This window comes from Peromyscus eremicus, chromosome X, assembly GCF_949786415.1.
Source record: "Peromyscus eremicus chromosome X, PerEre_H2_v1, whole genome shotgun sequence".
Lineage (NCBI taxonomy): Eukaryota > Metazoa > Chordata > Mammalia > Rodentia > Cricetidae > Peromyscus > Peromyscus eremicus.
The window spans coordinates 17,528,467-17,555,504 of NC_081439.1; the positions used below are offsets into that span (position 1 = coordinate 17,528,467).

The 27,038-nt window shown below is 39.6% G+C and overlaps 1 protein-coding gene across 1 annotated transcript; it reads left to right on the forward strand.

The window, feature by feature from the left end:
• The first annotated feature begins 14,453 nt into the window (after positions 1 to 14,453).
• Positions 14,454 to 23,129, forward strand: LOC131899707 (uncharacterized). The gene is made up of 2 exons (XM_059251186.1): positions 14,454 to 14,482; positions 22,457 to 23,129. Exons 1-2 carry the CDS (start codon positions 14,454 to 14,456, stop codon positions 23,127 to 23,129), a joined length of 702 nt encoding a protein of 233 aa, XP_059107169.1.
• Positions 23,130 to 27,038: the final 3,909 nt, after the last annotated feature.

Consider the following 27,038-nt stretch of genomic DNA (forward strand, 5'->3'; position numbering starts at 1 on the left):
ATTTGATAACACTTTTTGTTTCACTTTTAGCTCTGTAAATTCACTTTGCTGGACGTAGACTTTTTAGTTGACTACCCCCTCCCCCAACTTTTGGAGCGCAGTGACTGGTTCCCTAACTTCAACTCCAACCTTCTTCCTTGTTATTTTTGGGCTCTTGTCCTGGCTTTGACTCTTGTTTTTCTCTGTGAATGGCTGGCTTATTTTAGTGAAGACCACTCCCTCTTGTGAAGCCTCTGACATTGTTCCTCCCCCACAAAGCTTGGGGCATGCCTGTCAAGTTACCCTGAGGTGATAGAAATTTTACAGGCACCACTTTCTCTTTCCTTGAGCGATTTTATCTGTTAAATCCCAGGGATTGCCAGCCAATTGCTTTATTGTTATCAACCATGTTATGAAGCTTAAGTTGTTAGATAGACATATAATCAAATGTAAGACCTTTTGACCATAATTTGTATGTTTTCTTGTTTCTTTCTTTCCTTTTGTTTGAGACAGAGTGTCATGTAGTCCAGGCCGGCCTCAAACTAACCATATAGCTAAGGATATCTTGACATTGAACTTGTTTTCCTCCTGTCCCCAAGTTCTGGGACTATTGGCTTGCATCACCAAGAAGCTCTACTTGAGGCAGGGGAGGGGCTCTTGAAAGTTGTATCCCTAGCTGAGGAACTATTGGCAACTGATGGCTGTGGGGGGGTAGGGAGGAGGGGTAGGGGGGCAGAGAGTCAATTTTTTCCAGGGCATGGCCCCTGAGACGCTACCCATGCTCTAGTAGATTGCCCTACACCTATGCACATACAGGTAGCTCTAAGTAGACCCAGTAGGCACTTTTTAAAAAGAACATATGAAGTTGGGAGGGAAAAGTGATGCTAGGAGAAGAAGGAGGAAAGTAAAGGAGAGGGAACTGGGGATAGATTTTTATCAAAACATTATATGCATGTATGGAATTATGAAAAGAATAAAAAGGGTTTTTTGTTTATGTTTTATTTTTTGCTTAAAAAAGAAAGAAGGAAGAAAAGTTTGGTTTGGCAATGGTGCTTGAAGTCAGTGTTGGAAACATGTTCTGACCCTAGGAAGGCTGCCTCTTTGCCTGAAATGGAAAAATCAGTAGCCATCTTGAGAGACACTGCCCCCGCTCCTCTAAAGGTATTTGCTGACCAGCAGTTTTAGAACTGACCAGAAACGGAATTCATGGGAAGATAAGGCTGAAACAATAAATCTGTATACCCTGGACTTGGTAAAACAGGATATGGGGAGTAATGGACTCAACTGACCAGAAATTGAACTAATGGGAAAATAGGACTGCAACAAAAAATCTGAATGTATATATCCTGGGTTTAGCAAAAGCAGGGGATAGGGAGTAAAAAATTTATGTCTCTGTAGATACCCTGAATCCTGTTAGCCATCAGCAACCTCATGCTTATAGTTCAGCCAGTAACTTCAAAGAACTGCCTCATCCCTAGTCCCCTTTTCCAATCCTGAGATATGTGACTCTCTGCATGTAAACTTTTCCTATATAAACCCCTTAAAGTGAGTGCTCAGGAGCATCCTCCTCCAACTGCTATGTCGAGTGTTTGGAATATGGACCAAGCCCTGGGGCTTGCATTGTTATTAAAAAACCTCTGTGTGCTTGCATCGAATATTGGCTCTGTAGTGGTCTTGCTTGGAGATGTGGGCACTGATATGGATTCACAACATGTCCCCACGGTTGGGCATGGTTTCAATTGCCAAGCAGGACCTAGTCACTTTTGCCTAGTCATTTCCGGGTCAAAATGTCTCATGTGACCAGGACCCAGTGGCTTTGTGTGGTTGCATAAAGCACACAGCACAACCATGTGATCTACATGCATGAGTGAAATAGCCACATGGGCCTGTGTGCGCAGGGGCGGCCCAACCTTTATAAGCCAGCACCATGATTCCTGGCTCCATCTTTACTCACATGTCCTTTCCTCAGTCCTGTGCACCTCTGTCTCTTTACCTTATCTTAATAAAACTCTTGTTAGTGGATTCTGTCATGTTTCGTGACTTTTCCTCACAGGGTAAGAGTGCCGCAAATAGCCAACATCTGGTGCCATGACCAAACGGTTGCTTCTGGGTGCTCTGTGCCGGGAAACCTGTAAACCGGGGAGTCTGCTCCTTCTGTGACAGACCACTGTCCATTTGCTGGTCGCAGCTGCATGCAATACTGCTGCTTCAATTGGTGAGTCCCCCACTTTTCAGCCAGCATAAACGTTTTCCTGAATTTGTGGGAATGTCCATTGAGCGTCCGGCATCTCACTGAGTATTCTTGAAACTGGGGGAACCCCCGACCACAGTCTTTATTGGCTATGGTCGGCCCCTATCGCAGGCCTAAATTTCTGGCCATCTCCCATGTCTACAATTTGAGATATTCCTTGCAGTTGGACCACCACCGTTGGGTGCATCCAGGGCTGTGTGAGAGCGACACGTTTTTCTGGCTTGATGAAGCTGTAGACGCTGTTCCAGATTACCGGGAAATCCTTACTTCACACAGCGTAGGCCCCTGCTTTTTGGCTGACTAGCCTTCTGTCAGCCTGTGCCTGGTGAAGGTCTGTCCTTGGCCTTAGGGATATCTGGGGCCTTGGCTCCGGATCATGTGGGTTTTTTTATTTTTCTATTTTTCTGACTCTCTGCTGCAGACACGGGAAATAAGGCTTCCAACCCTATCAGTCCTACCTCTCCCTTGGCTGTCTTCTTGAGGCTTTAAAACCTCTCAGCTTGAACAAAAAAAATATTTAATTTTTTGCACATAGAGAATAAGAGGTAATCATTAGCATGAAAAACTAAAAACCACCCAAAGAATCACCAGTATAATGAAAGAGAAAAGAGCCTGCAAGCTGCATGAATTTTGCAAATTCCTACACTGTCCTATAGTCTATACATCCTCGCCAAGTGAGAGTCCAATTCCACAGATGCCTTGTCCTGAGGAAACCTGTTGGACTAGGCTGCATGGTTCCCAACAGTGTTTCTCTGGACCTGAAAATATTATCAGCCGATATCTGTGTGTTGCTTTCAATGTTTATGGGATAGGTGTTGTTTAAGGTTACTTCAACCTGTTGACTGTTTCTAGAAAATTATTATCACAACACACACATACATACAGATTATTCTGGGTCAGGGCAATGCAAGAGTACATAAGACTAAAGTTATGCATTTAGCTTAGGTTGTAAAAGCTGATCACATGGGAGATCCAAGGCATAATCAGGTTGGTTACATTATTCTCTTAAAGGCAGGTTAAACTGAAACAAGCTGAGCACACAGTAGGACAACAGATTACATACACAGTCTTAAATTATCTTAAGGCATATTATTAACTTTGTTTCAAGGTCTAGCAAAAGCAGTCTCTTTGAGAATTAAATGATATTTTCAGAAAATAGAACTGCCATATAGGATACCATTAAGTAACCACCATGGGCTTGATAAAGAAATGTACATCCTGGAAAGAAAACCCTCTCAGGAAAATGGAGAGACAGGAACCACTGAGAGTATGACAGCTTGAGATCCCAGGCCTGGATGTGAAAATGACAACTGCCAGAGAGTGAAAGTAGAGATCTTTAGGGTAGCAACACAAAGTAACAGTTGCTGATCTGAGGGAGGCTGACAGAGGGAAAGTACCTTATAGACTGACAGGAACATAGAGAAGAACAGAACAAAAGCAACGAACTTTATAAGGACAATCAGTTTCCCTCAAGGGTATGGGAGAAGCCATCCCAACATGGGAATGTGCCCATAATTTTTGTAGCTCCCCTACCCACTTAGCAGTTTGTAACAGTTGCAATTTGCTTAAGGGAGCAGTTGAAATCGTTAGGGTGGGGTGGGAGGTGACTGGGGAGCAAACAGCAGCCTCTCTTGAAGCGGGGGACAGTCTCTAGTTCCCATATTAGCCCATGTTCTGCTGACCTTCCTTTAGTGCTTTATTGAGAAAATTTGCATCTATGATCCTCAGATTGGTTGGTCTGTAGTTTTTATTTTTGTTATGTCTTTATTTGGTTTAGGAACCAGGGGAATTTGGACTTTGCAAAACTTTTTTGAAGCATTCTTTTGTTTTCTATTTTATGCAACAGTTGGGGAACCATCAACTTTACTACTTCTTTAAAGCTTTCCTAAAATTCTGAGGTAAATCTACATGGGCATGAGCCTTTTGATGAGCAGGTTATTTTAATTGAAAATTCCTAAAGTACATTCTGTGCTTTCCTGTCCCCCATCTCCTCCCACATTCACTCCACCCATGTGAATCCACACTTTCTTTTTCTCTTTTAGAAAAGAAACAAAGAGGAAGTAATCCAGAATTTTAAAAAAACAGTGAGAAAGCACAACACACGCACACACACACACGCACACACACACACACACAAAAAAAAAATCTATAAAAACACAAAATCAGAAAGCACAGTATACAAGCAAAAGACCAGTACAATAAAAAATGCCTGAACAAAGCAATATGAGACACAAAGTATTACCAGAAACACCATTGAGTTCATTCTTTGTTGGCCATGTGTTGCTGGGCATGGGGCCTACCCATATGTGTGGTTTGTATACCTTATGGGACTCCATTGTAGAAACTGGATTTTTCCTGTGCAAGAGGGTGTCTGTTAGAGCGAGCATCTTGGTTAGGGATGGGGGTTCCTATCCACTTCCTTCTCTTGTCACCGAGATCATGTCTGGCTAGTTTCTATGCATGCTGCCACCATCTCTGTGAGTTCATATGAGCATTAGTCCTGGTGTTTCTGAAAGACACTGTTTCCTTGGTGTCATCCATCTCTTTTTGCTCTTAACTTCTTTATGCCTCCTCTTCTGCATTGCTCCCTGAGTCCTGAGAGAATGGATTTGATGAAGACATCCTATTGAGAACTCCAAAGTCTTTCAATCTCTGCACAGTGTCCAGTTGTGGGTCTCTGTATTAGTTCCTACCTACTGCAAGAAGACAATTCTCTGATGATGACAGAATGACATACTGATCTATGGGAATAGCAGAATGTGGTTAGGAGTCATTTTTGTTATGTTTCTTTAGCAGAACAGTAGTATTTGGTTTTCTGCTAGGCCTACGGCATATCTAGTCTCAATCTTGGTTACCCAAGCAGCATCTGTCATGGGATCCATCTCATGGATTCAGACTAATCAGAGAGTGGATGGTTGCTTCTACTACATTAATCTCACTATTGCACCATAGATCCTAGGGATTGTAGGTTGTTACCTAGGGTGGTTACCTTTCTTCTCTGGTAGCATGCAGAGTACCTTCTAGTACCATGAACACTAGTCAGTAGAATAAAGGCTCTATTTAGGCAGCAGCTATATTTCTCCATGTTCAATAGATATGCAGATGATACAGATGTTGTCCTTCAGCAATAGTGCCTTACCATCAGTTTGTGGAGTGCAACCAATAGCCCTGGCAATAGCCTATGGTGTTTGTGGATTTCAGTGGGGCCCCTTAGTCCAACAACGTAAACAGATGTAACCCATTCCTGGAACTAGAGGATTCATTTAGTGGTGAAATTTGTTTAGACCAGGCATAATCTCTCTTGTGTTAGATGAAGTTGTTTAGTAGTAGCTTTCCATATGAGAAGATAGAAGTTTTTAAAAATTAATAAAACTGTAATAATTTACATATAATTCCACCCCTTCTTCTACTCTCTTATACTTCTTCCATGTCCCAGTCCCTTCATCTTTCCATAATTCATAGCCTCTTCTTTAACTATTGTTATTACATATACATATAAAAGAATAATATATTTATATACATTATTATAAATTAGAAATACTGCTTGCTGAGTTCATTCAGTGTTACTTGCATGCATATGTTTCTAGGGCTGACCATTGGGTATTGGAAAATTGGACTCTTTTAGTGCTGTTTCAATGTCATTGTTTGTGATGGATCTGCTTAAAACGTTTCATGCCTTCTTGGTTTAACTTTCAAAGGTCATATATGTATTATGATATTCATTCTTTTTTAGGTTTCCATTTTGGTGGAATATAGGTTTTTGAAGAATTTCCTTACAAGAATGTAGATTTCACTTGGTTCTGTTGTAATCTCTTCTCGTACATCTGTAATTTTTTTTTTCATTTTGGACTTCTCTTTCCTTTGGTTTATTTGTCTAAAATGTTTCCCCTCTCCAACTGCTGTTAGCTGCACCCATGCAGCATTACCTCAATTCCTGCTCCCTCCTTTCCTCCATGCAGCCTTACCTCAGTTCCTGCTCCCCCTTTTCCTCCATGCAGCCTTACCTAAGTTCCTGCTCCCCCTTTTCCTCCATGGAATCCAGTTTGCACTGCCAATACTCTTGGGTGTGGAGACATTCCAGACTTACCATGTGTCATACCCTTAAAGCAGCAACTATCATTTGCCAAAGGCTCCTTAGATGGGGTGAGATGTTATATTTGCCTTCTCCCTCCATGATGGGATTTGTCTGCTTGAGCTTGTGCAGGTCATGTACATACTGCCATAGCTATGGTGAGGTCATATGTACAACTGCTTTGTATTCAGAAAACACCTCTGTATTATATTCACCTACCACCTCTGATCTTAAATTTTTTCTGTCCTCTCTTCTGTGATGATAGGTGAGTCTTGAGAGGGAGAGGTATAATATAGACATCCCATTCAGAGCAAGGCACTCTGCAGTCTCTTTTTTGTGATATAGGCACGTAGAGCTATAAATTTTACTCTTAGGACTGCCTTCATTGTATGCTATAGATTTTTGTGTTGTATTGTCATTTTTATTCAGTTTTAGGAATTCTTTAACTTTGTTTTTCATTTCTTCAGTAACCCGCTCATTGTTTAGAAGTGTGATTTTCAGTTTCCACAATTATATTCTGTGGTTTCTACTGTTGTTGTTATCTAACTTTATTCTATTGTGGGCTGATATACCACAGTGAGTGATTTTAATGTTTCCTGTATGTGTTTAGACATGTTTTGTGTCTCAATATGAGGTCTGCTCAGTGAAAGTTCAACAGGATACCGAGAGTAAGGTATACTCTGTGTTTGCACAGAATATCTATAGATATGTGTCAGGTACATTTGATCTAGGATGTCATTTAACCCTTATTTCTCTCTTCATGTTTTGTCTGGATGATTCATCCATTAGAAAAAGGGGTTAGGGCCAGCTCTCATTGGACAAAGAGGTGAGTGACTCTTCTCACACCCAGAGAGTCCTGGCCTTGGTCCCAGTCCCTGGAACAGAACCAGTCCCCAGGATCCCACACCGACTCTGTGCCAGTTGCTGGCCAGCAGCGAAAATTGTTACAGGAAGGCCCCCCCCAAAACCCCTTATGGGCCCCTACAATATACAAGTTCTATGCCATGCCCCAACACCTGTGACCTGTGACCCCAGTAGCTTTCTGAGGCACAGAAACCAAACAAGCGGCTATAATTGGACAAAGAGCTCTCATTGGAACAAGAGTAACTTTCTGAGACAGGGAATCCACCAGCCCTCAGACCAAGAGTGGCTTTCTGAGACATAGAATCTGCCATCATTCATTGGACCAAGAGAGGCTTCCTGAGACACAGAATCCATCAGCTCTCACTGGAACAACAGGCTTCATAAGACAAAGAGTGGCTCCATAAGTTACAGAATCAATTATCGTGAGTTGAGCCAAGAGCAGTTCCCTGAGATACAGAATCTCCCAGCTCCAATTAGACCAAGAGCTAAGATTGGATCCAGAGGGGCCCACTGAGACACAGACACTATAAGCACAGAGTGGACCAATAACAACTCACACAGACACAGGCACCTCTTATACCTATCAGAGGAGGAGATTGGCAGATGTCAATGCAAAAATACACACAACAACATAACAAGCAATACAGCATCACCAGAACCTAGCCCTTTTCCAACAGCAAGAACTGAATGTCACGATGTAGAAGAAGCAGAGGAAAGTGACCATAAAAATAGCTTCACAAAGATGTTAGAGGCAATACAAGAAAAAAGGGAAAAAATCCCTTGACGAACTATAGGAAAAGAGAAACAAAAAAAATGGAAGAAATCAATAAAGAAATTGAGAAAAAGACAAACAAAAAATGGAGAAATCAAAAAAGAAATAAAGGAAAAAACAAAAAATTGAAGAAATAAATAAATCCCTTAAAGAAAGCCAAGAAAACCATGAAAAGGCAATTAAACATGTGAGGAAAATAGTTCAAGACGTGAAAGGGGAAATAGAAACAATGACGAGGACACAAACAGAGGGAATGCTGGAAATAGAAAATCTTAGTAAACAAAAAGGAAACACAGATGCAAGCATAACCAACAGAATACAAGAGGTGGAAGAGAGAATCTCTGGTGTAGAGGATACAATAGAGGAAATAGAATCGTCAGTCAAAGAAAATACCAAAGTCAAAAAAGTCAAAACCCAGAATGTTCAGGAAATCTGTGACGCCATGAAAAAGCCAAACCTAAGAATAATAGGGATAGAAGAAGGAGAAGAATAAAAACTCAAAAGTACAGAAAATACACTCAACAAGATCACAGAAGAAAACTTGCCCAACTTAAAGAAGGAAATACCTATGATGAAACAAGAAGCTTATAGAACACCAAACAGACTAGAACCTCCCCAAAAAAAGTCCCCTCACCACATAATAATTAAACAACTAAACCTACAGAATAAAAAAGAATATTAAGAGGAGCAAAGGAAAAAGGCCAAGTGACTTATAAAGGCAGACCCATCAGAATAACACCTGACTTCTCAATGGAGACATTGAAAGCCAGAAAAACCTGGACAGATGTAATGCAGACACTAAGAGACCATGGATGCCATCCTAGACTAATATAACCAGCAAAACTTTCTATCACTGTAGACGGAGTGAACAAGACATTCCAAGACAAAACATGATTTAAAAAATACCTATCTACAAATCCAGCCCAAAAGAAAGCACTTCAAAGAAAATTGCAACCTAAGAAGGTTAAATACACAAACAAAAACACAGGCAATAGATAACCACACAACAGTAAATCCCAAAAAGAGAAATACATGCACACTGCCACCAAAAGATAATAGGAATTAACAATCACTGGTCATTAATAGCCCTTATTATCAATGGACTTAATTCAACTATAAAAAGACACAGGCTAACAATGGATATGAAAGCAGGACCCTTCTTTCTGCTGCATACAAGAAAAGCACCTCAACTTCAAAGACAGACACTACCTCAGAATAATAGGCTGGGAAAAGACATTCCAATCAAATGGTCTTAAGAAGCAAGCTGGTGTAGCTATCCTAATATATAACAAAATAGACTTCAAACTAAAATCAATAAAAAGAGATCGAGAAAGACATTATATATGGTGATATTTTATTTGTATTAAAATGTTATTTTATGTTAATAAATAAAGTTGCCCAAGGGTCAGAGCTATTAGCAAGCCATAAGAAAGCAGGGCAGTGGTGGTGTAAACTTGTAATGCCAGCACCTGGTAGGCAGAGCTAGGTAAGTCTCTGTGTGTTCAGGGATACAGCCAGTATTGGATACACATGCCTTTAATTTCAATAACAATCATAGAAAACCTGGAAGCCTATACAGACAGGCCGTGATGAGGCGGTCATGTGGTTGTGTTTACAACCAATGAGAAGGCAGAACAGGAACTCTATATAAAGACTTTAACACAGGGGTAGCTCTGGTTCAGAGAGGTAGGACCACCACAGGAGGAAAGGTAAGGTTTTAGCTCTTAGCTCTGACCTCTTGGCTTTCTTCTTTGCATTGGTTCTGTGTTTCTTATTTAATAAGAAGGTTGGTTACATCTACATTTGGTGCCCAACGTGACAACAATCTATTAAAAACCGCTTGGCTTGGCTTGGCGGCAGGTCATACCTTTAACTAAGGAAGACATTGAAAAATTATGGATAGAAAATGAAGCTTGGCAAAAAGCTTGCAGTAATTTTTTGGGAGAAATTAACAGCAAATATCCCAAAAGCAATAGAATTGATCTTATAAAGAGAGCTGATTGGATCTTGCCTCGAATTGTGAGGAAAAACCCATATCTGGAGTTCGTACATTTTATACAGATGCCAACAAACAAGGAAAGGCAGGTTACAAATCAGAAAATTTAAGTGAAGTGGTTCAAAGTCCTTATAATTCAGTTCAAAAATCAGAATTGTATGCTATTCTGTTGGTATTAATGGATTTTTCAGAACGTCTCAGTGTAGTAACTGACTTTCAGTATGCTAAAAGAGGAGTATTACATATTGAGACTGCAGAATTTATACATGATGCTTCAGAATTAACTTCACTGTTTATTCAATTACAAGATACAATCAGGAAAAGGAGTCATTTTTTATATATAACTCACATCCGATCCCATACTGGTCTGCCAGGCCCTCTAGCACAAGGCAATGATGAGATTGTTAAATTATTGATAGGACATGTGCTGGAGGCCGCAGAATTTCATAAAAAACATCATGTCAATAGTAAAGGTTTAAAAAAGGATTTTTCCATAACCTGGCAACAAGCCAAAGAAATAGTAAAGAAATGTCCTACTTGTTCCTTCTACAATCAAACGCCATTACCAGCAGGATGTAACCCAAAGGGTAATCAGAGGAATGAAATCTGGCAGATGGACGTGTTTCACTTTGCAGAATTTGGAAAATTGAAATATGTACACCACACTATCGATACTTATTCAGGATTTCAATGAGCAACTGCTTTGAGTTCTGAAAAAGCTGATTCTGTAATCACTCATTTGCTAGAAGGTATGGCCATCATGGGTATACCTGCACAAATCAAAACTGACAATGCTCCATCATATATCTCTGTTAAAATGAAACAGTTTTTTGCTTATTACAATATAAACCATGTTACAGGTATACTACATAATCCTACAGGTCAGGCAGTTATAGAAACATCAAACAGAACTCTAAAGGATATGATCAATAAACAAAAAGGAGTAACAAAAACCCCCAGAAATAGACTACATAATGCTCTATTAACTTTGAATTTTCTCAGTGCCAATGAGAAAGGAACAACAGCTGCAGAGAGACATTGGATAATAGAAAAAACTACAGAATTAAATCAACCTATATACTTTAAGGATGTGCTGACCTCAGAATGGAAACCAGGATATGTGTTCCATTGGGGACGAAGTTTTGCTTTTATTTCTACAGGAGAAGATAAACTGTTGGTACAATCAAAATTGATAAAGGTTCAATTTGAACATGAGAGACCTTTTAAATAGAGGAGGTGATAGTTCATCAATTGTCATGAACATCCAATTTAAACTAACTTATACCAGTAACACATGCCTTCTCATTTAATCAGATAATAACTTGCCAAAAAGGAACATCCCCAAAAAACTTTGGGAAGGTTTTTTGTCTTTGTCTTTTAGGAGAATGAAGGTTAAGGAATCTGAAGAACACCGGACAAATGAGACAACTGAAGAAAAGGGACAAATCATCTATCCCAGGAAACAGAGTGAAATGGTGTATGGGTATGTTATCTAAAAAATTTTATGTCTTCCTAAATGTTTGTTTCTGCTTTTCTTTAAAGATTTAACACTATTAGTCTTCTAATAGTACCAGTTCAATTAAAATTTAAAGCTGACTTTGGAGTTGGAGCATGGCTCTCTCCTTCTTTAAACTCAAGCATGTTGTTAAAAGGAAAATGCAAACTCCCTGTATCATGCCAGAAGAAAAGAGCCATCTTCTACTATGGGACAGGAGAAAAGCCAAATTAATTAAGGGACTATTCTCTTACTAATCTTAACTCTTTGATTCTATTCTGATTCTTTAAACTTTTCTTAAGGTATGAATTTTATATCAAAATTTACAAGATTAATATATATATATATATATATATATACTTTTTAAACTTTGTTAAGATATAAATGGTCATATAGAGTACTAACTAATTCTAAAAAGCCTCATATATTGTCTCTGTGTTCAAGTCTCTTATCAGTTTTCTGCAGGAAATCACGGCCAGGCCTAACATCAACTGAAGTTTCCAGGAAGAACATGGGGCCCCACAACAACAATTCCATGTGGACACTAATAATAACATTAAGCTGACAAACATCATCTACAGATCAGCTTTGGACTACAAAGTGTTCCGAGAAATTTTGAGATGGCTAGCTGAGATGATCCAGTCTCAAAGACTACTTGAATAAGGACTTGTGATAAACCCTGAACTTTGGCATTATACACAGACTGGATAATGAAGGATATAGTTACCTTTCCTAGAATTTGACAAGTAACCTAAATTTTTTCTTTCAAGGATAAAGATACCTTCGCCCATACCCAGCAGGAAGCAATTTCAAGAATACGACGCCCACATTCCCAAAGAGGTCGTGTGGGGCAGGTGGTTTTCTTGGTCTTTTAATGGGTTTTGGGTCTGGGATAATTTTCATTGATTAGGGGGGGTTGGTTACAAGTTGTTGTCAAGGGTTAGGAAAAGGGCTAAGCAAAGGAGATTAGATTTAAGGTTCTTATTAAAAAAAGAAAGAAAAGAAAAGAAAAATGTAAATACTTTACATTGGATTGGATCATTTTATATTATATACAAATTATGTATATTGAAATTGATATTGTTAGAAAATGCTATATGTATATTTCTAATTGTACCGTTCATTTAACAATGTAATGCAATTTTCTGATCCTTGAATGTTGTTATTACCAACTATTAGGATATAAAGAAATGAAAGTTAGTAGTTAGACATTATAATAGAACTTGTAGTTATATATTTCAGATAGACAGGTTATCTTCAAACCCTTCAGAGATCTACAGAATATGGCATTTAAAATGTTTTCGTAACTTAGAAAATTTTTCCTTTTTGTTATCAATGTAACATACAATTAGTGATGTGTGGTGGCTATAAAATTTAATTTTTATATAAAAAAGAATTCATGGGTACTTTTCCTTGGCTATTATACCACAAATAAAATACAAAGTATAAAGAAATACAGAAATAAAAAGAAAAACACATTTTCACTTTTTCTCTTCTCTCCTTACTCTTTTCTTATGATTCATTTTGAGTATGTATCTAGAATATGGGAGGTTCGCAAATTTTAACTGTACTAAGAAGGATTACTCTCTATATATTTATAATCACCTGCATAACTAGGTGACAGCCATTTCTGGGAAAACTTTTGATTTTTGCTTCGGTTTTGTTTGTAAATTGATACTAGTTAGAGTTATCTGGCAGGCAGAACCCCAGTTAATAAAATTCCTACTTCTGATACCTACAGGCAACCCTATAGGGAATGTTTTGATTAATGATTGATATGAGAGGACCTAACTCACTGGGAAACGTTACCTCTGGGTATCTGGTCCTGGAAGGTGTAAAAAAGCATGCTGTGGGAAGGAACCAGTATGCAGTGGTTTCTGCTTCATTTAGTTCCTGCCTCCAGTTTCCTGCCTAGAGTTCCTGGCCTGACCTCTTTTGATGATGGACTATGATGTGGAAATAAAAGCCACATAAACCATTGCCTCTCCAAGTTGCTTTTGGTCATGATCTTTTATCACAGCAATAGAAACCCAAAGTAAGACATTCATGTTTAAAGTTAAAAGAGAAAGAGAAAAGGTGGAATTGGTTGGAATGAAAACAAAATTTCCCAGGATCTTAGTAATTATAGACTTCCCATATCTAATCTGTGTCTGTGTCTAAGAGATTTATGGAAGCAAGATGGCATCATACTCTCTAGTGAAGACCTTTTGCTTTTATAATGGAATATCTTTCTTCCCTTCCACTATGGCAATATTTTTTCTTTTGTTTTTATCAATTATTTTGTTAAAGCTACCAGAAATTATAACGACTAATTCATGCATAAATTCAAAAGTAAATTACTTTTTAAAAAGGCTATTAACACACCAGAAGGCTGTTTAAAATGCTGGTCCATTATGACTGCATATTCATTGGTCATAGTCCACCATTCATCCTTAGTAGCCATGGAAACAAGAATTTTTAAAGTGAGTTACTTCTCTGACAACTAGCAGTCACTTACCTTCATAGAAGAGAAAAAGAGGCAAGTATTTTACATTTCCAGGTGGTTTTATTAATCACATTCAATGTCACAGGGCACAGAATACCAGAGAGGGCCATTGACATGTGATTAAGTATGTGTAAGTCTTGCTGAATATCATAAGTGCCTGGAAGCCCTGTGTGTGACTACAGGAAGCCAGGGAGCTGCTGTCTGTGTAGCTCCCTGAAGTTGAGTGTATGAATTAGCTTTTTTGTGTTGTTTCCTTAACTACAAAATGGGGAAAATGACAGGGTGGGTAACATTGCAGGGTCAGTAATTACAGATGTACCAATACTCCTGAAGTGTTTAAATGAGACTCCAATTAAGCCAAGATCAGGAGGGGAATGGAAAGGATTGTGGGATCCAAGGGTTGGGGAGACACTGCTCTGAGCTGAAGTGTCTGCCTAACAGAACTTCTTTTTCTGAAGGTGTTTCTGTTCTTCCTCTGACTCCATTTATGAACATTTCCTATTACTGAGAAGACCACCTGTGGTCTTGCCACCTTCCAAATGGATATACTTATCCAGAATACACAAAGGTAAAAAGCTTACATCACATGGAGGCTTTCACATATGGTCTTTATGAAACATAGGAATCTACTCCATGGCTTTCAAACATAGGCAGAAACAGATCCTGACAAGCTAGCTCAGTGTTTTGGAACAACAGCAATCTTTATCCTGTTTCCACTACTTCCATAAAACTCCACATTCCTGTAGTCCACTCTCTCAAACGTGCCTTGTCAGGAAAGAGGATGTTGGCAGAGTGTTACCCAAGCTACTATCAATTGAAGACTCATCTTGCTGATGGAACTTCCTTAGTAGAACAGCTACTGACTCCACTAAGTTAGGAAGTACATTTCATAGAGACTATGAAGCCAAGCATAGCTGGTAGGGAAGGTTTCCTGGCAAGAGATCCCATTTGTAGGTCCCTCAAACCTCCTTCGTGGATAGTGGCAATGACATTATCCACATGCCTAGTGAGTTAATGACTTTGCCTCCTTCCTTTCTGATAAATTATCATCCTTCAGGTTATAGTTTTTTCCATTAATGACAGTACATCTGAGGGTTTGAACTGATGAGTGATTTAAATAAGTTTGTCCAGAGAGTTAAAGTGGAGTCTTAGGTGTTTTTATTACGAAATTTTTTCATTCATTTCACACACCAATCAAAAATACCCCTCTTTTCTTCTGGTGCCCCCCAGCCTCCCCTTCCAACCCATCCCCACTCCCTCCCACAAGAAGGCAAGGCCTCCCATGTGGAGGTACATTCAGTAGAGGCAAGTCCAAGCCCTTTCCCCTATCTCAAGGTTGTACGAGGTGTCCCATCATAGGTAGTGGACTCCACAAAGTCCACTCAAGCAACAGAGATGGATTCTGATCCTACTGCCAGGGGGCCTCCCAAGCAGAACAAGCTACACAACTGTCTCACCATGCAAAGGGCCTAGTCCAGTCCCATGTAGGCTTCACAGCCATTGATCCAATTTTCATGAGTTCTTTCTAGTTTGGTTGGGTTGTCCCTGCATGTTACCCCATCATGATTCTGATGCATTTGCTCATAGAATCCCTCTTCTCTCTCTTTAAATGGACTCCTGGAGCTCTGTCTAGTAGTGGTTGGCTGTAGATCTCTGCATCTGCTTCCATCAATCATTGGAGAAGAGTTCTGTGATGGCAGTTAGGATATTCATCGGTCTGATCTCTGAGACAAGCCAGTTCAGTTCAGGCACCCTCTCCACTATTTCTAGTAGCCCAGGATGGGGAAATTCATGGGGACTGCTGGCAACTTCCCTAGCACCAGGGTTTTTGCTATACCCATGATCTCTCTCACTATCATGTATCTATTTCATTGCATTTCTCCTCCCTTCTTTTTCAAGTTCAATCATCCCATTCCCTTATGCTCTTATCCTTTATCATCCATTGCCCAACCTTCATGCCCAGATTACTCATGGTGATCTCATCTATTTTCCCTTCCCAGAGAAGTCCATGCTTCACTCTTTGGGTCTTCCCGGTTATTTAGCTTCTCTGGAGATGTGTGTTGCCTGATTACCCTTTGTTTTATATCTAGTATCCACTTATGAGTGGGTTCATACCATGTTTATCCTTCTGAGACTGGGTTACCTCACTCAGGATGATATTTTCTAGTTCCGTCCATTTGCCTGCAAATTTCATGATGTCATTTTTTTTTTTTTTGCAATACAATTAAGTTCTACATACAGGCACAGATTCCCTTGTTTTCCCCCCTCCCGCCCCCCTCACCTTCCCCCCAGCCCGCGCCCCATTCCAATCTCCTCCAGGGCAAAGCCATCCCCACAGACTGAGATCAACCTGGTGGACTCAGTCCAGGTAGGTCCAGTCCCCTCCTCCCAGGCTGAGCCAAGGGACCCTGCATAGGCCCCAGGTTTCAAACAGCCGACTCATGCAATGATGCTCCTCAAATGGAAGAATATATATGTAACACATTTTTTTATCCATTCTTCCAGTTGAGAGCATCTAGGTTGTTTTCAGGTTCTGAATATTACAAATAATGTTGCCATGAACATAGTTGAGCATGTGTCCTTGCAGTATTATTGAGTATTCCTTGGATGTATGCTCAAGAGAGGTATAGTTGGGTCTTGAGGTAGATTGATTCCCAATTTTCTGAGAAACCATCATACTGATTTCCAAAGTGGCTATACCAGTTTTCACTCCCACCAACAGTGGAGGAGTGTTCCCCTTGATCCACATCCTCTCCAACATAAGCTGTCTTCAGTGTTTTTGATCTTAGCCATTCTGACAGGTGTTAAGATGGTATCTCAGAGTCATTTTGATTTGCATTTCCCTGATGACTAAGGATATTGAGCAGTTCTTTAAATGTCTTTCAGTCATTTGAGATTCTTCCTTTGTTTAGCTCTATAGCCCATTTTTAATTGAATTGATTGTTATTTTGATGTCTAGTTTCTTGAGTTCTTTATATATTTTGGAGATCAGCCCTCTGTCAGATGTGGAATTGGTGAAAAATTTTTCCCATTCTCTAGGCTGTCATTTTTACTTACTTAGTGTGTCCATGGCCTTACAGAAGCTTCTTAGTTTCAGGAGGTCCAATTTATTAATTGTTGTTCTCAGTGTATGTTCTACTGGTATTATATTTAGGAAGTGGTCTCCTGTGAGAATGTGTTCAAGAATATTTCCTACTTTCTCTTCTATCACGTTCAGTGTAACTGTCTTTATATTGAGGTCTTCAATCCACTTGCACTTGAGTTTTTTGCATGGTGATAGATGTGGATCTATTTGCATTCTTCTTCATGTTGCTGTTCAGTTATGCCAGTACCATTTATTGAAGATGCTTTCCTTTTTCCATTGTACAGTTTTGGCTTCTCAGCCATTTTAGTATATAGAAGGGCTAGTGATTTTTTGAGTTAATCTAGTATTCTTCCATATTACTGAAGATGTTTACCAGCTCTAGGTGTTCCCTGATGGAATTTTTGGGGTCACTTATGTATACTATCATATCATCTGCAAATGGTGAAAGTTTGAATTATTCCTGTTCAGTTTATATTCCCTTGATTTCCTTTTGCTGTCTCATTGTTCTAGTAGAACTTCAAGTAGCATATTGAATAAACATGGGGAGAGTGGATAGCTTTGTCTCTTTCCTGATTTTGGTGGAATCACTTTGAGTTTCTCTCCATTTAATTTGATGTTGGCAGTTGGCTTACTGTAAATTGCCTTTATTATGTTTAGGTATGTTCTCTGTATTCCTGATCTCCCAAGACATTTTTCCTGAAGGGTTGTTTGATTTTGTCAAAGGCCTTTTCAACATCTAATTAAACGATCATGTGGTTTTTTTCTTTCAGTTTGTTTATATGCTGTATTACTTTGACACACTTTCCCATGTTGAACCATTCTTGCATCTCTGGGATAAAGCCTACTTGGCCATGGTGGGTAATATTTTTGATGTGTTGTTGGAATAGATTTGCCAATATTTTATTGAGTATTTTTGCATCAATGTTCATGAGGGAGATTGATCTGTAATTTAATTTCTTTGTTGCATCTTTGTGTGGCTTGGGAATCAGAGTAACTGTAGACTCATAAAAGGAGTTTTGTAACGTTATTCTGTTTCTCTTCTGTAGAATAATTTGAAGAGTGTTGGTATTAACTCTTCTTTGAAGATCTGGTAGAATTCTGCATTGAAACCATCTAGTCCTGGGCTTTTTTTGCTTGGAAAAATTTCAATGACTGCTTCTATTTCCTGAGGTGTTATTGGTCTATTTAAATTTTTATCTGGTATTGATTTAACTTTGGTATGTGGAACCTATCCAGATAATTGTCCAATTCTTTTAGATTTTCCAATTTTGTGGAGTACACGTTTTTGAACTATGACTTGATGATTCTCTGGAATTCCTCCTTGTCAGTTATTATAAATCCCTTTTCATTTCTGATTTTGTTAATTTGGAAGCTCTCTCTCTCTCTCTCTCTCTCTCTCTCTCTCTCTCTCTCTCTCTCTCTCTCTCTCTGCCTTTTGGTTAGTGTGTATAAGGGCTTGTCTATCTTGTTGATTTTCTCAAAGAACCAACTCTTTGTTTCATTGATTCTCTGTATTGTTCTCTTTGTTTCTATTTTATTGATTTCAGCTATCAATTTGATTATTTCCTGGCATCTATTCCTCCTGGGAGACTTTGCTTCTTTTTGTTCTAGAGCTTTTAGGTGTGCTATTAAGTCACTAATTTGAGATTTCTCCAATGTCTTTATGTGGGCATTTAGTGCTATGAATTTCCCTCTAAGGACTGCTTTTATAGTGTCCCATAAGTTTGTGTATGTTGTGTCTTCATTTTCATTGACTTTTAGGAAGTTTTTAATTTATTTCTTTAATTCTTCCTCGACCCATTGGTGATTCAATTGAGCATTATTCAGTTTCCATGAGATTGTAGGCTTTCTGTAATTTTTGATGTTGTTGAAATCTAACATCAAGCCATGGTGGTCTGATGGAATATAGGTGGTTATTCCAATTTTTTTTGTCTGTTGAGATTTGTTTTGTGACCGAGTATCTGGTTGATTTTAGAGAAGGTTCTATGGTGTGCTGAGAAGAAGGTATATTCTTTTGTGTTAGGTTGGAATGTTCTGTAGATATTGATTAAGTCCATTTGAGTCATAGCATCTGTTTGGTCCCTTATTTCTCTTTTAAGTTTTGATCTGACAGATCTACCCCGTGATGAGAGTGGGATGTTGAAGTGTCTCACTATTAATGTGTGGGGTTTGATGTATGATTTAAGCTTTAGTAATGTTTCTTTTACATATGTGGATGCCCTTGTATTTGGAGCATAAATGCTCAGAATTGAAACTTCATCTTGGAGGATCTTTCCTGTGATGAGTATGTAATGTTGTTCTTGATGTCTCCTGATTTATTTTAGTTTGAAGTCTATTTTATTACATACTAGGAAAGCTACACCAGCTTGCTTCTTAAGTCCATTTGATTGGAAAGACTTTTCCCACCCTTTTACTCTGAGGTAGTATCTGTGTTTAAAGTTGAGGTGTGTTTCTTGTATGCAGCACAAAGATGGGTCCTGCTTTCATATCCATTCTGTTAGCCTGTGTCTTTTTATAGATGAATTAAGACCATTGATATTAAGGGATATTATTGACTAGTGATTGTTAATTCTATTATTGTTTGGTGGTACTATGTGTATATTTATCTCCTTTGGGATTTACTGTTGTGAGATTATCTATTGTCTGTGTTTTCATGGGTGTATCTGAATTTCCTTAGCTTGGAATTTTCCTTCTAGTGCTTTCTGTAGGGCTGGATTTGTGGATAGGTATTGTTTAAATCTGGTTTTGTGTTGGAATGTCTTGTTCACTCTGTCTACGGTGATTGAAAGTTTTGCTGGGTATATCAGTCTAGGCTGGCATCCATGGTCTCTTAGTGTCTGCATTACATCTGTCAAGGACCTCTGGCTTTCAAGGTCTCCATTGAGAAGTAGATTGTTATTTTGATGAGTCTGCCTTTATAAATCATTTGGCCTTTTTCCTTTACTGCTCTTATATTTTTTTCTTTATTCTCTATGTTTAGTTGTTTAATTATTATGTGCCAAGGGGACTTTTTGGGGTGTCCAATCTGTTTGGTGTTCTATAATCTTGTATCTTCATAGGTTTTTCCTTCTTTAGGTTGGGAAATTTTCTTCCATGATTTTGTCGAATATATTTTCTGTGCCTTTGAGTTATAATTCTTCTCCTTCTTCTGTACCTATTATTCTTAGGTTTGGTCTTTTCATGGTGTCCTAGATTTCCTAGACATATTGTATTATGCCTTTTTTGGCTTTGGTATTTTCTTTGACTGATAAAACTATTTCCTCTATTGTATCTTCTACATTAGAGATTCTCTCTTCCATCTCTTGTATTCTGTTGGTTATGCTTACATCTGTGTTTCCTCTTTGTTTACTCAGATTTTCTATTTCCAGCATTCCCCTTGTTTGTATCTTCTTCATTGTTCCTGTTTCAAATTTCAGATCTTGAACTGTTTCCCTCACATATTTAATTTCTTTTTCATGGTTTTCCTGGCTTTCTTTAATGGATGTATTGATTTATTCCATTTATTTTTGTTTGTCTTTTCCTCAATTTCTTCATTGGTTTCTTCTAATTTTTTGGTTGTCTTTTCCTCAGTTTCTTTAAGGGAATTTTTCATTTTTTCTTTAAAGACCTTTATCCTCTTCATGAAGCTATTTTTCAGGTCACATTCTTCTGTTTCTTCTACATTGTGATGCTCAGGTCTTATTGTTGGAGGAGAGCTAGGTTCTGTTGATGCCACATTGTTCTTTATGTTGTTGTATGTATTTTTCCATTGACATCTGCTGATCTATTCCTCTAATAGGTACAAGAGGTGCCTGTGTCTGAGCGAGTTGCATTGGTCCACTCTGTGCCTGTTGTGTCGGTGTCTCAGGGAGTCCCTTTGGATCCAATCTTATCTCTTGGTCTAAATGGAGCTGACAGGTTCTCAATCTCAGGGAGCTGCACTTGATCCCATGCAAGCTAGTTGATTCTGTGACTCAGGTAGTCGCTCTTGGTCTTATCAGGGCTTCTGGTCCAGTCAGAAACGGTGGATTCTGTGTCTTAGGAAGCCACTCTTGATTCAATGGGAGCTGGCAGATTCCGTGTCTCAGGAAGTCACAGGGGTCACAGGCAGATGGGTATTGGGGTAGGGCTTGGGTATTGCAGATTTCAGGGTACAATGGGGAGTTTTTGTGGGGGAGCCTGGCTGTGGGGAGTTTTTCCTGCTGGCCAGCATCTGGGGCAGAGTTGGCTGGGGGTTCCTGGGGACTGGCTGTGTCTCAGGGCCTGGGTCCCAGAAGCAGGACTCCCTGGGAAGGAGGGGAGTTACTCACCTCTTGATCCAATGGTAGCTGGCAGATTCCTTGTGTCAGGGAGTTACTGGGGTCACAGGCAGATGGGTATTTGCACAGGGCTTGCGTCCTCTAGATTGCAGGGACTGGTGGGGGGTTGGTGGGGGAGCCTGGTTGTAGGGAGTTTTATCTGCTGGCCAGCAGCTCATGGAGTCTTAGTTTTGTGTTCAGAGAAGGTATTTGAGTAAGTGATGAGCAAATGATGGAAATATCCATGAATCCTCATGTTTTACACAGAGATTTTAGTTTTCTTATACTGAGAAATGAGTTCACGGTCTTATTCATCTTAGGTAATCACTATAACACTAAGCTATATCCCCACCCCAGATATCTACATGTCTTGAAAGTCATTCTCAATCTAGCTTTAATTATGAGAATATATGTAGTTCTTGATATGTAGTTCTTGTTTTTTTAAAATAGTAATTACATTTCAGAAAAGTACTAATAAGAAAGACAGTGTACACTACTCCTTTGATCTACCTTGAGTTCTTTATTTGGTATGTGTCTTTTGGGTTAATATAACTTTGTGAATAAATATATGCCTATATGCATACATATATGTATATGCTTGCATACACATGTGTGCACTATGAATGACATTCTCACATGATTGGATATACCATGTGAATTATAGTTTTCATTTTTTTATTTCAGCAGGCCATGTAGGTTAGTTCCTTTTTTAATAGTCATGAGAAGTTTCATCACATTATTTTAGAAGTGATAATTTGTTTGAGCATTCCTTTGTTTATTACCCTCATTTACATTATTCATAATATTTCCGTATTACAAACAAAGGTGAATAAACATGATATTAGTGTGATATTGCCAACCCCCATCTCACTGTCAATTCCAAGCTCTGAAATACCTGGTCAGCAAATATGAACATTTCAGCATTTGATGGATATTATGAAATTGTTATCCAAAATATCACGTAGTGGCTATTTCCACTATACTCATGGATTTCCAAGCTTTTCTTACTATTATCTACAGTGTTCAGAATAGTAATCTGCACATAGACCACTGAAATATCTCTATGTGACAACAGGGACAAGGTATAAGAGCTCAATGCTCTCTAAGCCATGATTCCCTCTGTTTTCCTGCCTTCCCTTGTAGTCTCACTGACTCTATTCTTCTTTGATGCCTTCTTCAGATTTGCCAAAATGAAGGAGTTCATCTTCAAGTTCAGTGGCCTGATTTGCAGTACAGCAGCTTTGGTGTTCGAAATCATTCTTGCAAACAACCAATGCTGGCGCCTGTGGGAGTTTAACAACGAGGTTGTGCAATTTGTGTCAATTGGACTCTGGGATGCTTATTACACTCAGGAATTTAACATCTCTGGGTCTATGACCAGGATGTTGGTTCACACCCCTCTCAATTCAACCTGGAACGAGTCATCGGAATTTCAGTATTTACAACTCCTGATAGCGTGGGCCATTTTGATGAAACTCCTAGTCCTGATTTTCACTTCAGTGGCCATTAAGATCAGCTGTCTCGATGACCCATTCATTGAAATCCAACTGTTTTGCTACAAGATGTCTGCCATAATTTTGGCTGTGAGCAGCATTTTTACACTTGTTACTGTGACCTTGAACCACCTGGTTGACATGTATGGGCAAACCACTCTTGATTTTCCACCTGACTTTCCCGTAAAGAAAGAAGACATTATAAAGAAACACTGCACAACTGTGTTCCCAATGGGTGTCCTGACAGCCACGATGTCACTCTTTGGCGTGATTTTGTTTCTCTACGAGATGATCTCTTTGACAGAACAGAGTCAGGTGAAGGCCCAGTGTGCTTCCAACCTGGCTGCGCAAAAGGTCTGAAGTGAGGGCACTCGTATTTTAACATCTGCCTGGAGAATCCTTGAAGAAATTGCCCATTTGTACACAGTACTGTGTAATCACCAATTCATTCTATATAAAATATCAACTTGACTTCTGGGATTGTGTCTAAGTTTTATTCCTTCCTTGCTGTCAAACGCATTCCATTCCTTAAATGTTTTCCCATTCTAAACTGCAGGTCGTGATCCCACTCAACACTGCCAACAAGCAATAGCAAGAAAGAGTACACTATAACGTCATGTTTCCTAAGTAAACCTAGTGAATCCCAAGAAAAATACGGTTTGCAAGTAAACAGACACCTCAACACAAAAAAAGAAACCACATTCTTGTGTGGAGACACTTAAGTATTCATATCTCTGACAGGTAGAGCAGGATGCTTTAGCCTTGGCACTGCTGGGAGAGTGGGATGCTCTCTTGGAGAAGGAAGGCAATGCTGTTCACTGAGTATGCTAGTGCCATCTCTTGTCTGTCACTATTAGAAGGCAGTAGCCAGCTCTTATTTCCCCAGTTGGGAATAAATGCCCCAAATGCCCAGGCATTTCCAGGGTGATCTGATGGTCCATGTGGTGGGTAGCATAGGGCCATTCTAATCTCTCAGCCCTCCCTCAGGACCTTAAAAAAATCCTAGTTTTCTTCCTGGAAACATTAGTCCATATTCTTTATCAGGTCAGCATTCTGAGTGTGTGTTATACTGTGTGAATACTTTCTCTCAGTGGATCTGGAACACTGATTCTCAACTTGTGGTTTGTGGCCCCTTTTTGGGGTTGAATGTCCCTTTCACAGGGATTGCCTAAGATCATTGGAAAGCACAGATATTTATATTATGATTAATAACAATAGAAAATTGCAGTTATGGAGTAGTCATGAAAATAATTTTATGGTTGGGGGTCACTCCAACATGGGGAAGTGTATTAGAGGGTCACAGCATTAGGAAGTTTGAGAACAACTGACCTAGATCTTCCATCTCCATCACCACCACCCATCATATCACATACTTGATTCATTTCTCTGACAAAATACATAACATGAGCAAGTAAAGGAAGAAAAGTTTATATTGGCTCTTAATTTGAGGAAATACACATCATGACTGAGAGATCATGGGGGCAAGAGTCGCAAGTTGCTTGCTACATTGAATTAGTAGTTAGACAGCAGGGAGAGTAGTTAGAGCACTGCAGATGCTCACCTAGCTCTCTCCTTGTTATGCAGTCAGGGACCACAGTCCAAGGGATGATGCTACTCAATTTCAGATGGTTCTTCCGAGCCCAATTAACCTCATCTTAACCTCTTTGAGACATTACCATAGGCTTCTGTATTTCTTGATTTTAGATCCTATTCACTCAACATTCAATATTAACCATTCCTACTCCTCTTCTTGACAATTTATGGTCCAACTGTATCATTTTTATTACATTAATTTGTTCCGTGTGTGTGTGTGTGTGTGTGTGTGTGTGTGTGTGTGTGTGTGTTGTACAGGAACCTTTGTTCCATGGCTTGTGGTGATGTTATAGGAGACTTGGTAAGCAGTAGCCATCTAGGGGTATATAAATGTCATTAATTTGAGTGGACAAATAATGTGTGTGCTGGAAATTAAACCAACACAGGACATAAAGTAGAGTGATGGGTGAAGATGTTAGAGTCACAACTATAGATCTGTGACAAGGAATTTTAAACTGGAAGCCACTGGGATTGAAACAATAACAGAGATATGAGTGTTCCTGACAGAAAGTAACTATTATAAACTCAATATACCCAGATTCCACTGAGCACATAAGCAAGATCAGATGTCAGGAACTGTTTTGATTATGAGCAATTTGTGGCTGATGACAGGATATAGAATCATAGCACAAAAAGACTTCTAAACATGTATGTGAGATTATATAGGCTAGGTTAAGTGAGGTGGATGATTTATGATAAATATGGTTGACATCATTCCATGAGCAGTGGATTCAGACTGCATAAAAAAGAAGACATCTAGAAGATGAGAAACATTCATAGCTCTCTGTTCCCTGGTGACAGGCACAGAGTGACAGGTAGCCTTATAATTCCTACACTATACACTCTCTGCTGTTACAGTCAGGTCTGGAATCGTCCTGCTCTCTTTAGTACCTTTCTCTACTCAATTTTATTTCCCTTTCCTGTCTTTCTGAGTTTTCTTTCCAGGACCTAAGTTCTTAACCCCAATGAAACTGGATGATACCTTCAAGCTTTGACCCCTCACTCATGACCCATGTAACACACCTAAAACTTGACTTTTTTTTTTCATTTTCTTTTTTTTTTTTTTTTTACTTTTCAATACAATTCAGTTATACATATCAGCCACGGATTCCCTTGTTCTCCCCCCTCCCGCCACCCTCACTGTCTCCCCAGCACACCCCCCATTCCCACCTCCTCCAGGGCAAAGCCTCCCCCAGGGACTGAGATCAACCTGGTAGACTCAGTCAGGGCAGGCCCAGTCCCCTCCTCCAAGGCCAAGCCAAGCCATCCTGCATAGGCCCCAGGTTTCAAACAGCCGATTCATGCAATGAGCACAGGACCCGGTCCCACTGCCTGGATGCCTCCCAAACTGATCATGCCAATCAATTGTCTCACCCATTCAGAGGGCCTGATCCAGTTGGTGACACCTCAGCCATTGGTTCATAGTTCATGTGTTTCCGTTTGTTTGGCTATTTGTTTCTGTGCTTTATCCAACCTTGGTCTCAACAATTCTCGCTCATATAAACCCTCCTCATTCTCGCTAATTGGACTCCCAGAGATCCACCCGGGGCCTAGCCATGGATCTCTGCATCCAGATCCCTCAGTAGTTGGATGAGGTTTCTATCACGACAATTAGGGTGTTTGGCCATCCCATCACTAGAGTAGGTCAGTTCGGGCTGTCTCTCGACCATTGCCAGCAGTCTGTTGTGGGGGTATTTTTGTGGATTTCTGTGGGCCTCTCTAGCACTTTGATTCTTCCTGTTCTCATGTGGTCTTCATTTACCATGGTCTCCTATTCCTTGTTCTCCCTCTCTGTTATTGATCCAGCTGGGATCTCCCGCTCCCCCAAGCTCTCTTTCCATCGACCCTCGCCCTTCACTACCCCTACTCATGTCCAGGCTGTTCATGTAGATCTCATTCCATATCTCTGTCATTGGGCGATCCCTGTGTCTTTCTTGGGGTCCTGTTTTCCAGGTAGCCTGCCTGGTGATGTGCGTAGCGGCCTAGTCATCCTTGTTCTACACCTAGTATCCTGCTATGAGTTAGTACATACCATGTTTCTATTTCTGAGTTTGGGTTACCTCACTCAGGATGATTTTTTCTAGATCCATCCATTTGTCTGCAAACCTCATGATGTCATTGTTTTTCTCTGCTGAGTAGTATTCCATTGTGTATATGTACCACATTTTGTTTATCCATTCTTCAGTTGAAGGGCATCTAGGTTGTTTCCATGTTCTGGCTATTACAAACAATGCTGATATGAACATAGCTGAACAAGTGCTCTTGTGGTGTGGTTGAGCATTCCTTGGGTATATGCCCAAGAGTGGTATAGCTGGATCTTGGGGGAGATGGATTCCCAATTTTCTAAGAAAGCGCCATATTGATTTCCAAAGTGGTTGTACAAGCTTGCATTCCCACCAGCAGTGGAGGAGAGCTCCCCTAGCTCCACATCCTCTCCAGCATAATGTGTCTTCAGTGTTTTTGATTTTAGCCATTCTGACAGGCATAAGGTGGTGTCTCAGAGTTGTTTTGATTTGCATTTCCCTGATGATTAGGGATGTTGAGCAATTCCTTAAATGTCTTTCAGCCATTTGAGTTTCCTCTGTTGAGAATTCTCTGTTTAGTTCTATAGCCCATTTCTTTTTTTTCTTTTTTTTTTTTTTTTTTTTTTTTTGGTTTTTCGAGACAGGGTTTCTC

Excerpts from the sequence above, each read along its gene's own strand:
- LOC131899707 (XM_059251186.1), top strand. The coding sequence starts at position 14,454 with ATGGATATACTTATCCAGAATACACAAAG. Across the intron at positions 14,483-22,456 it reads CTTATCCAGAATACACAAAG|ATTTGCCAAAATGAAGGAGT; the intron begins GTAAAAAGCTTA and ends TGCCTTCTTCAG.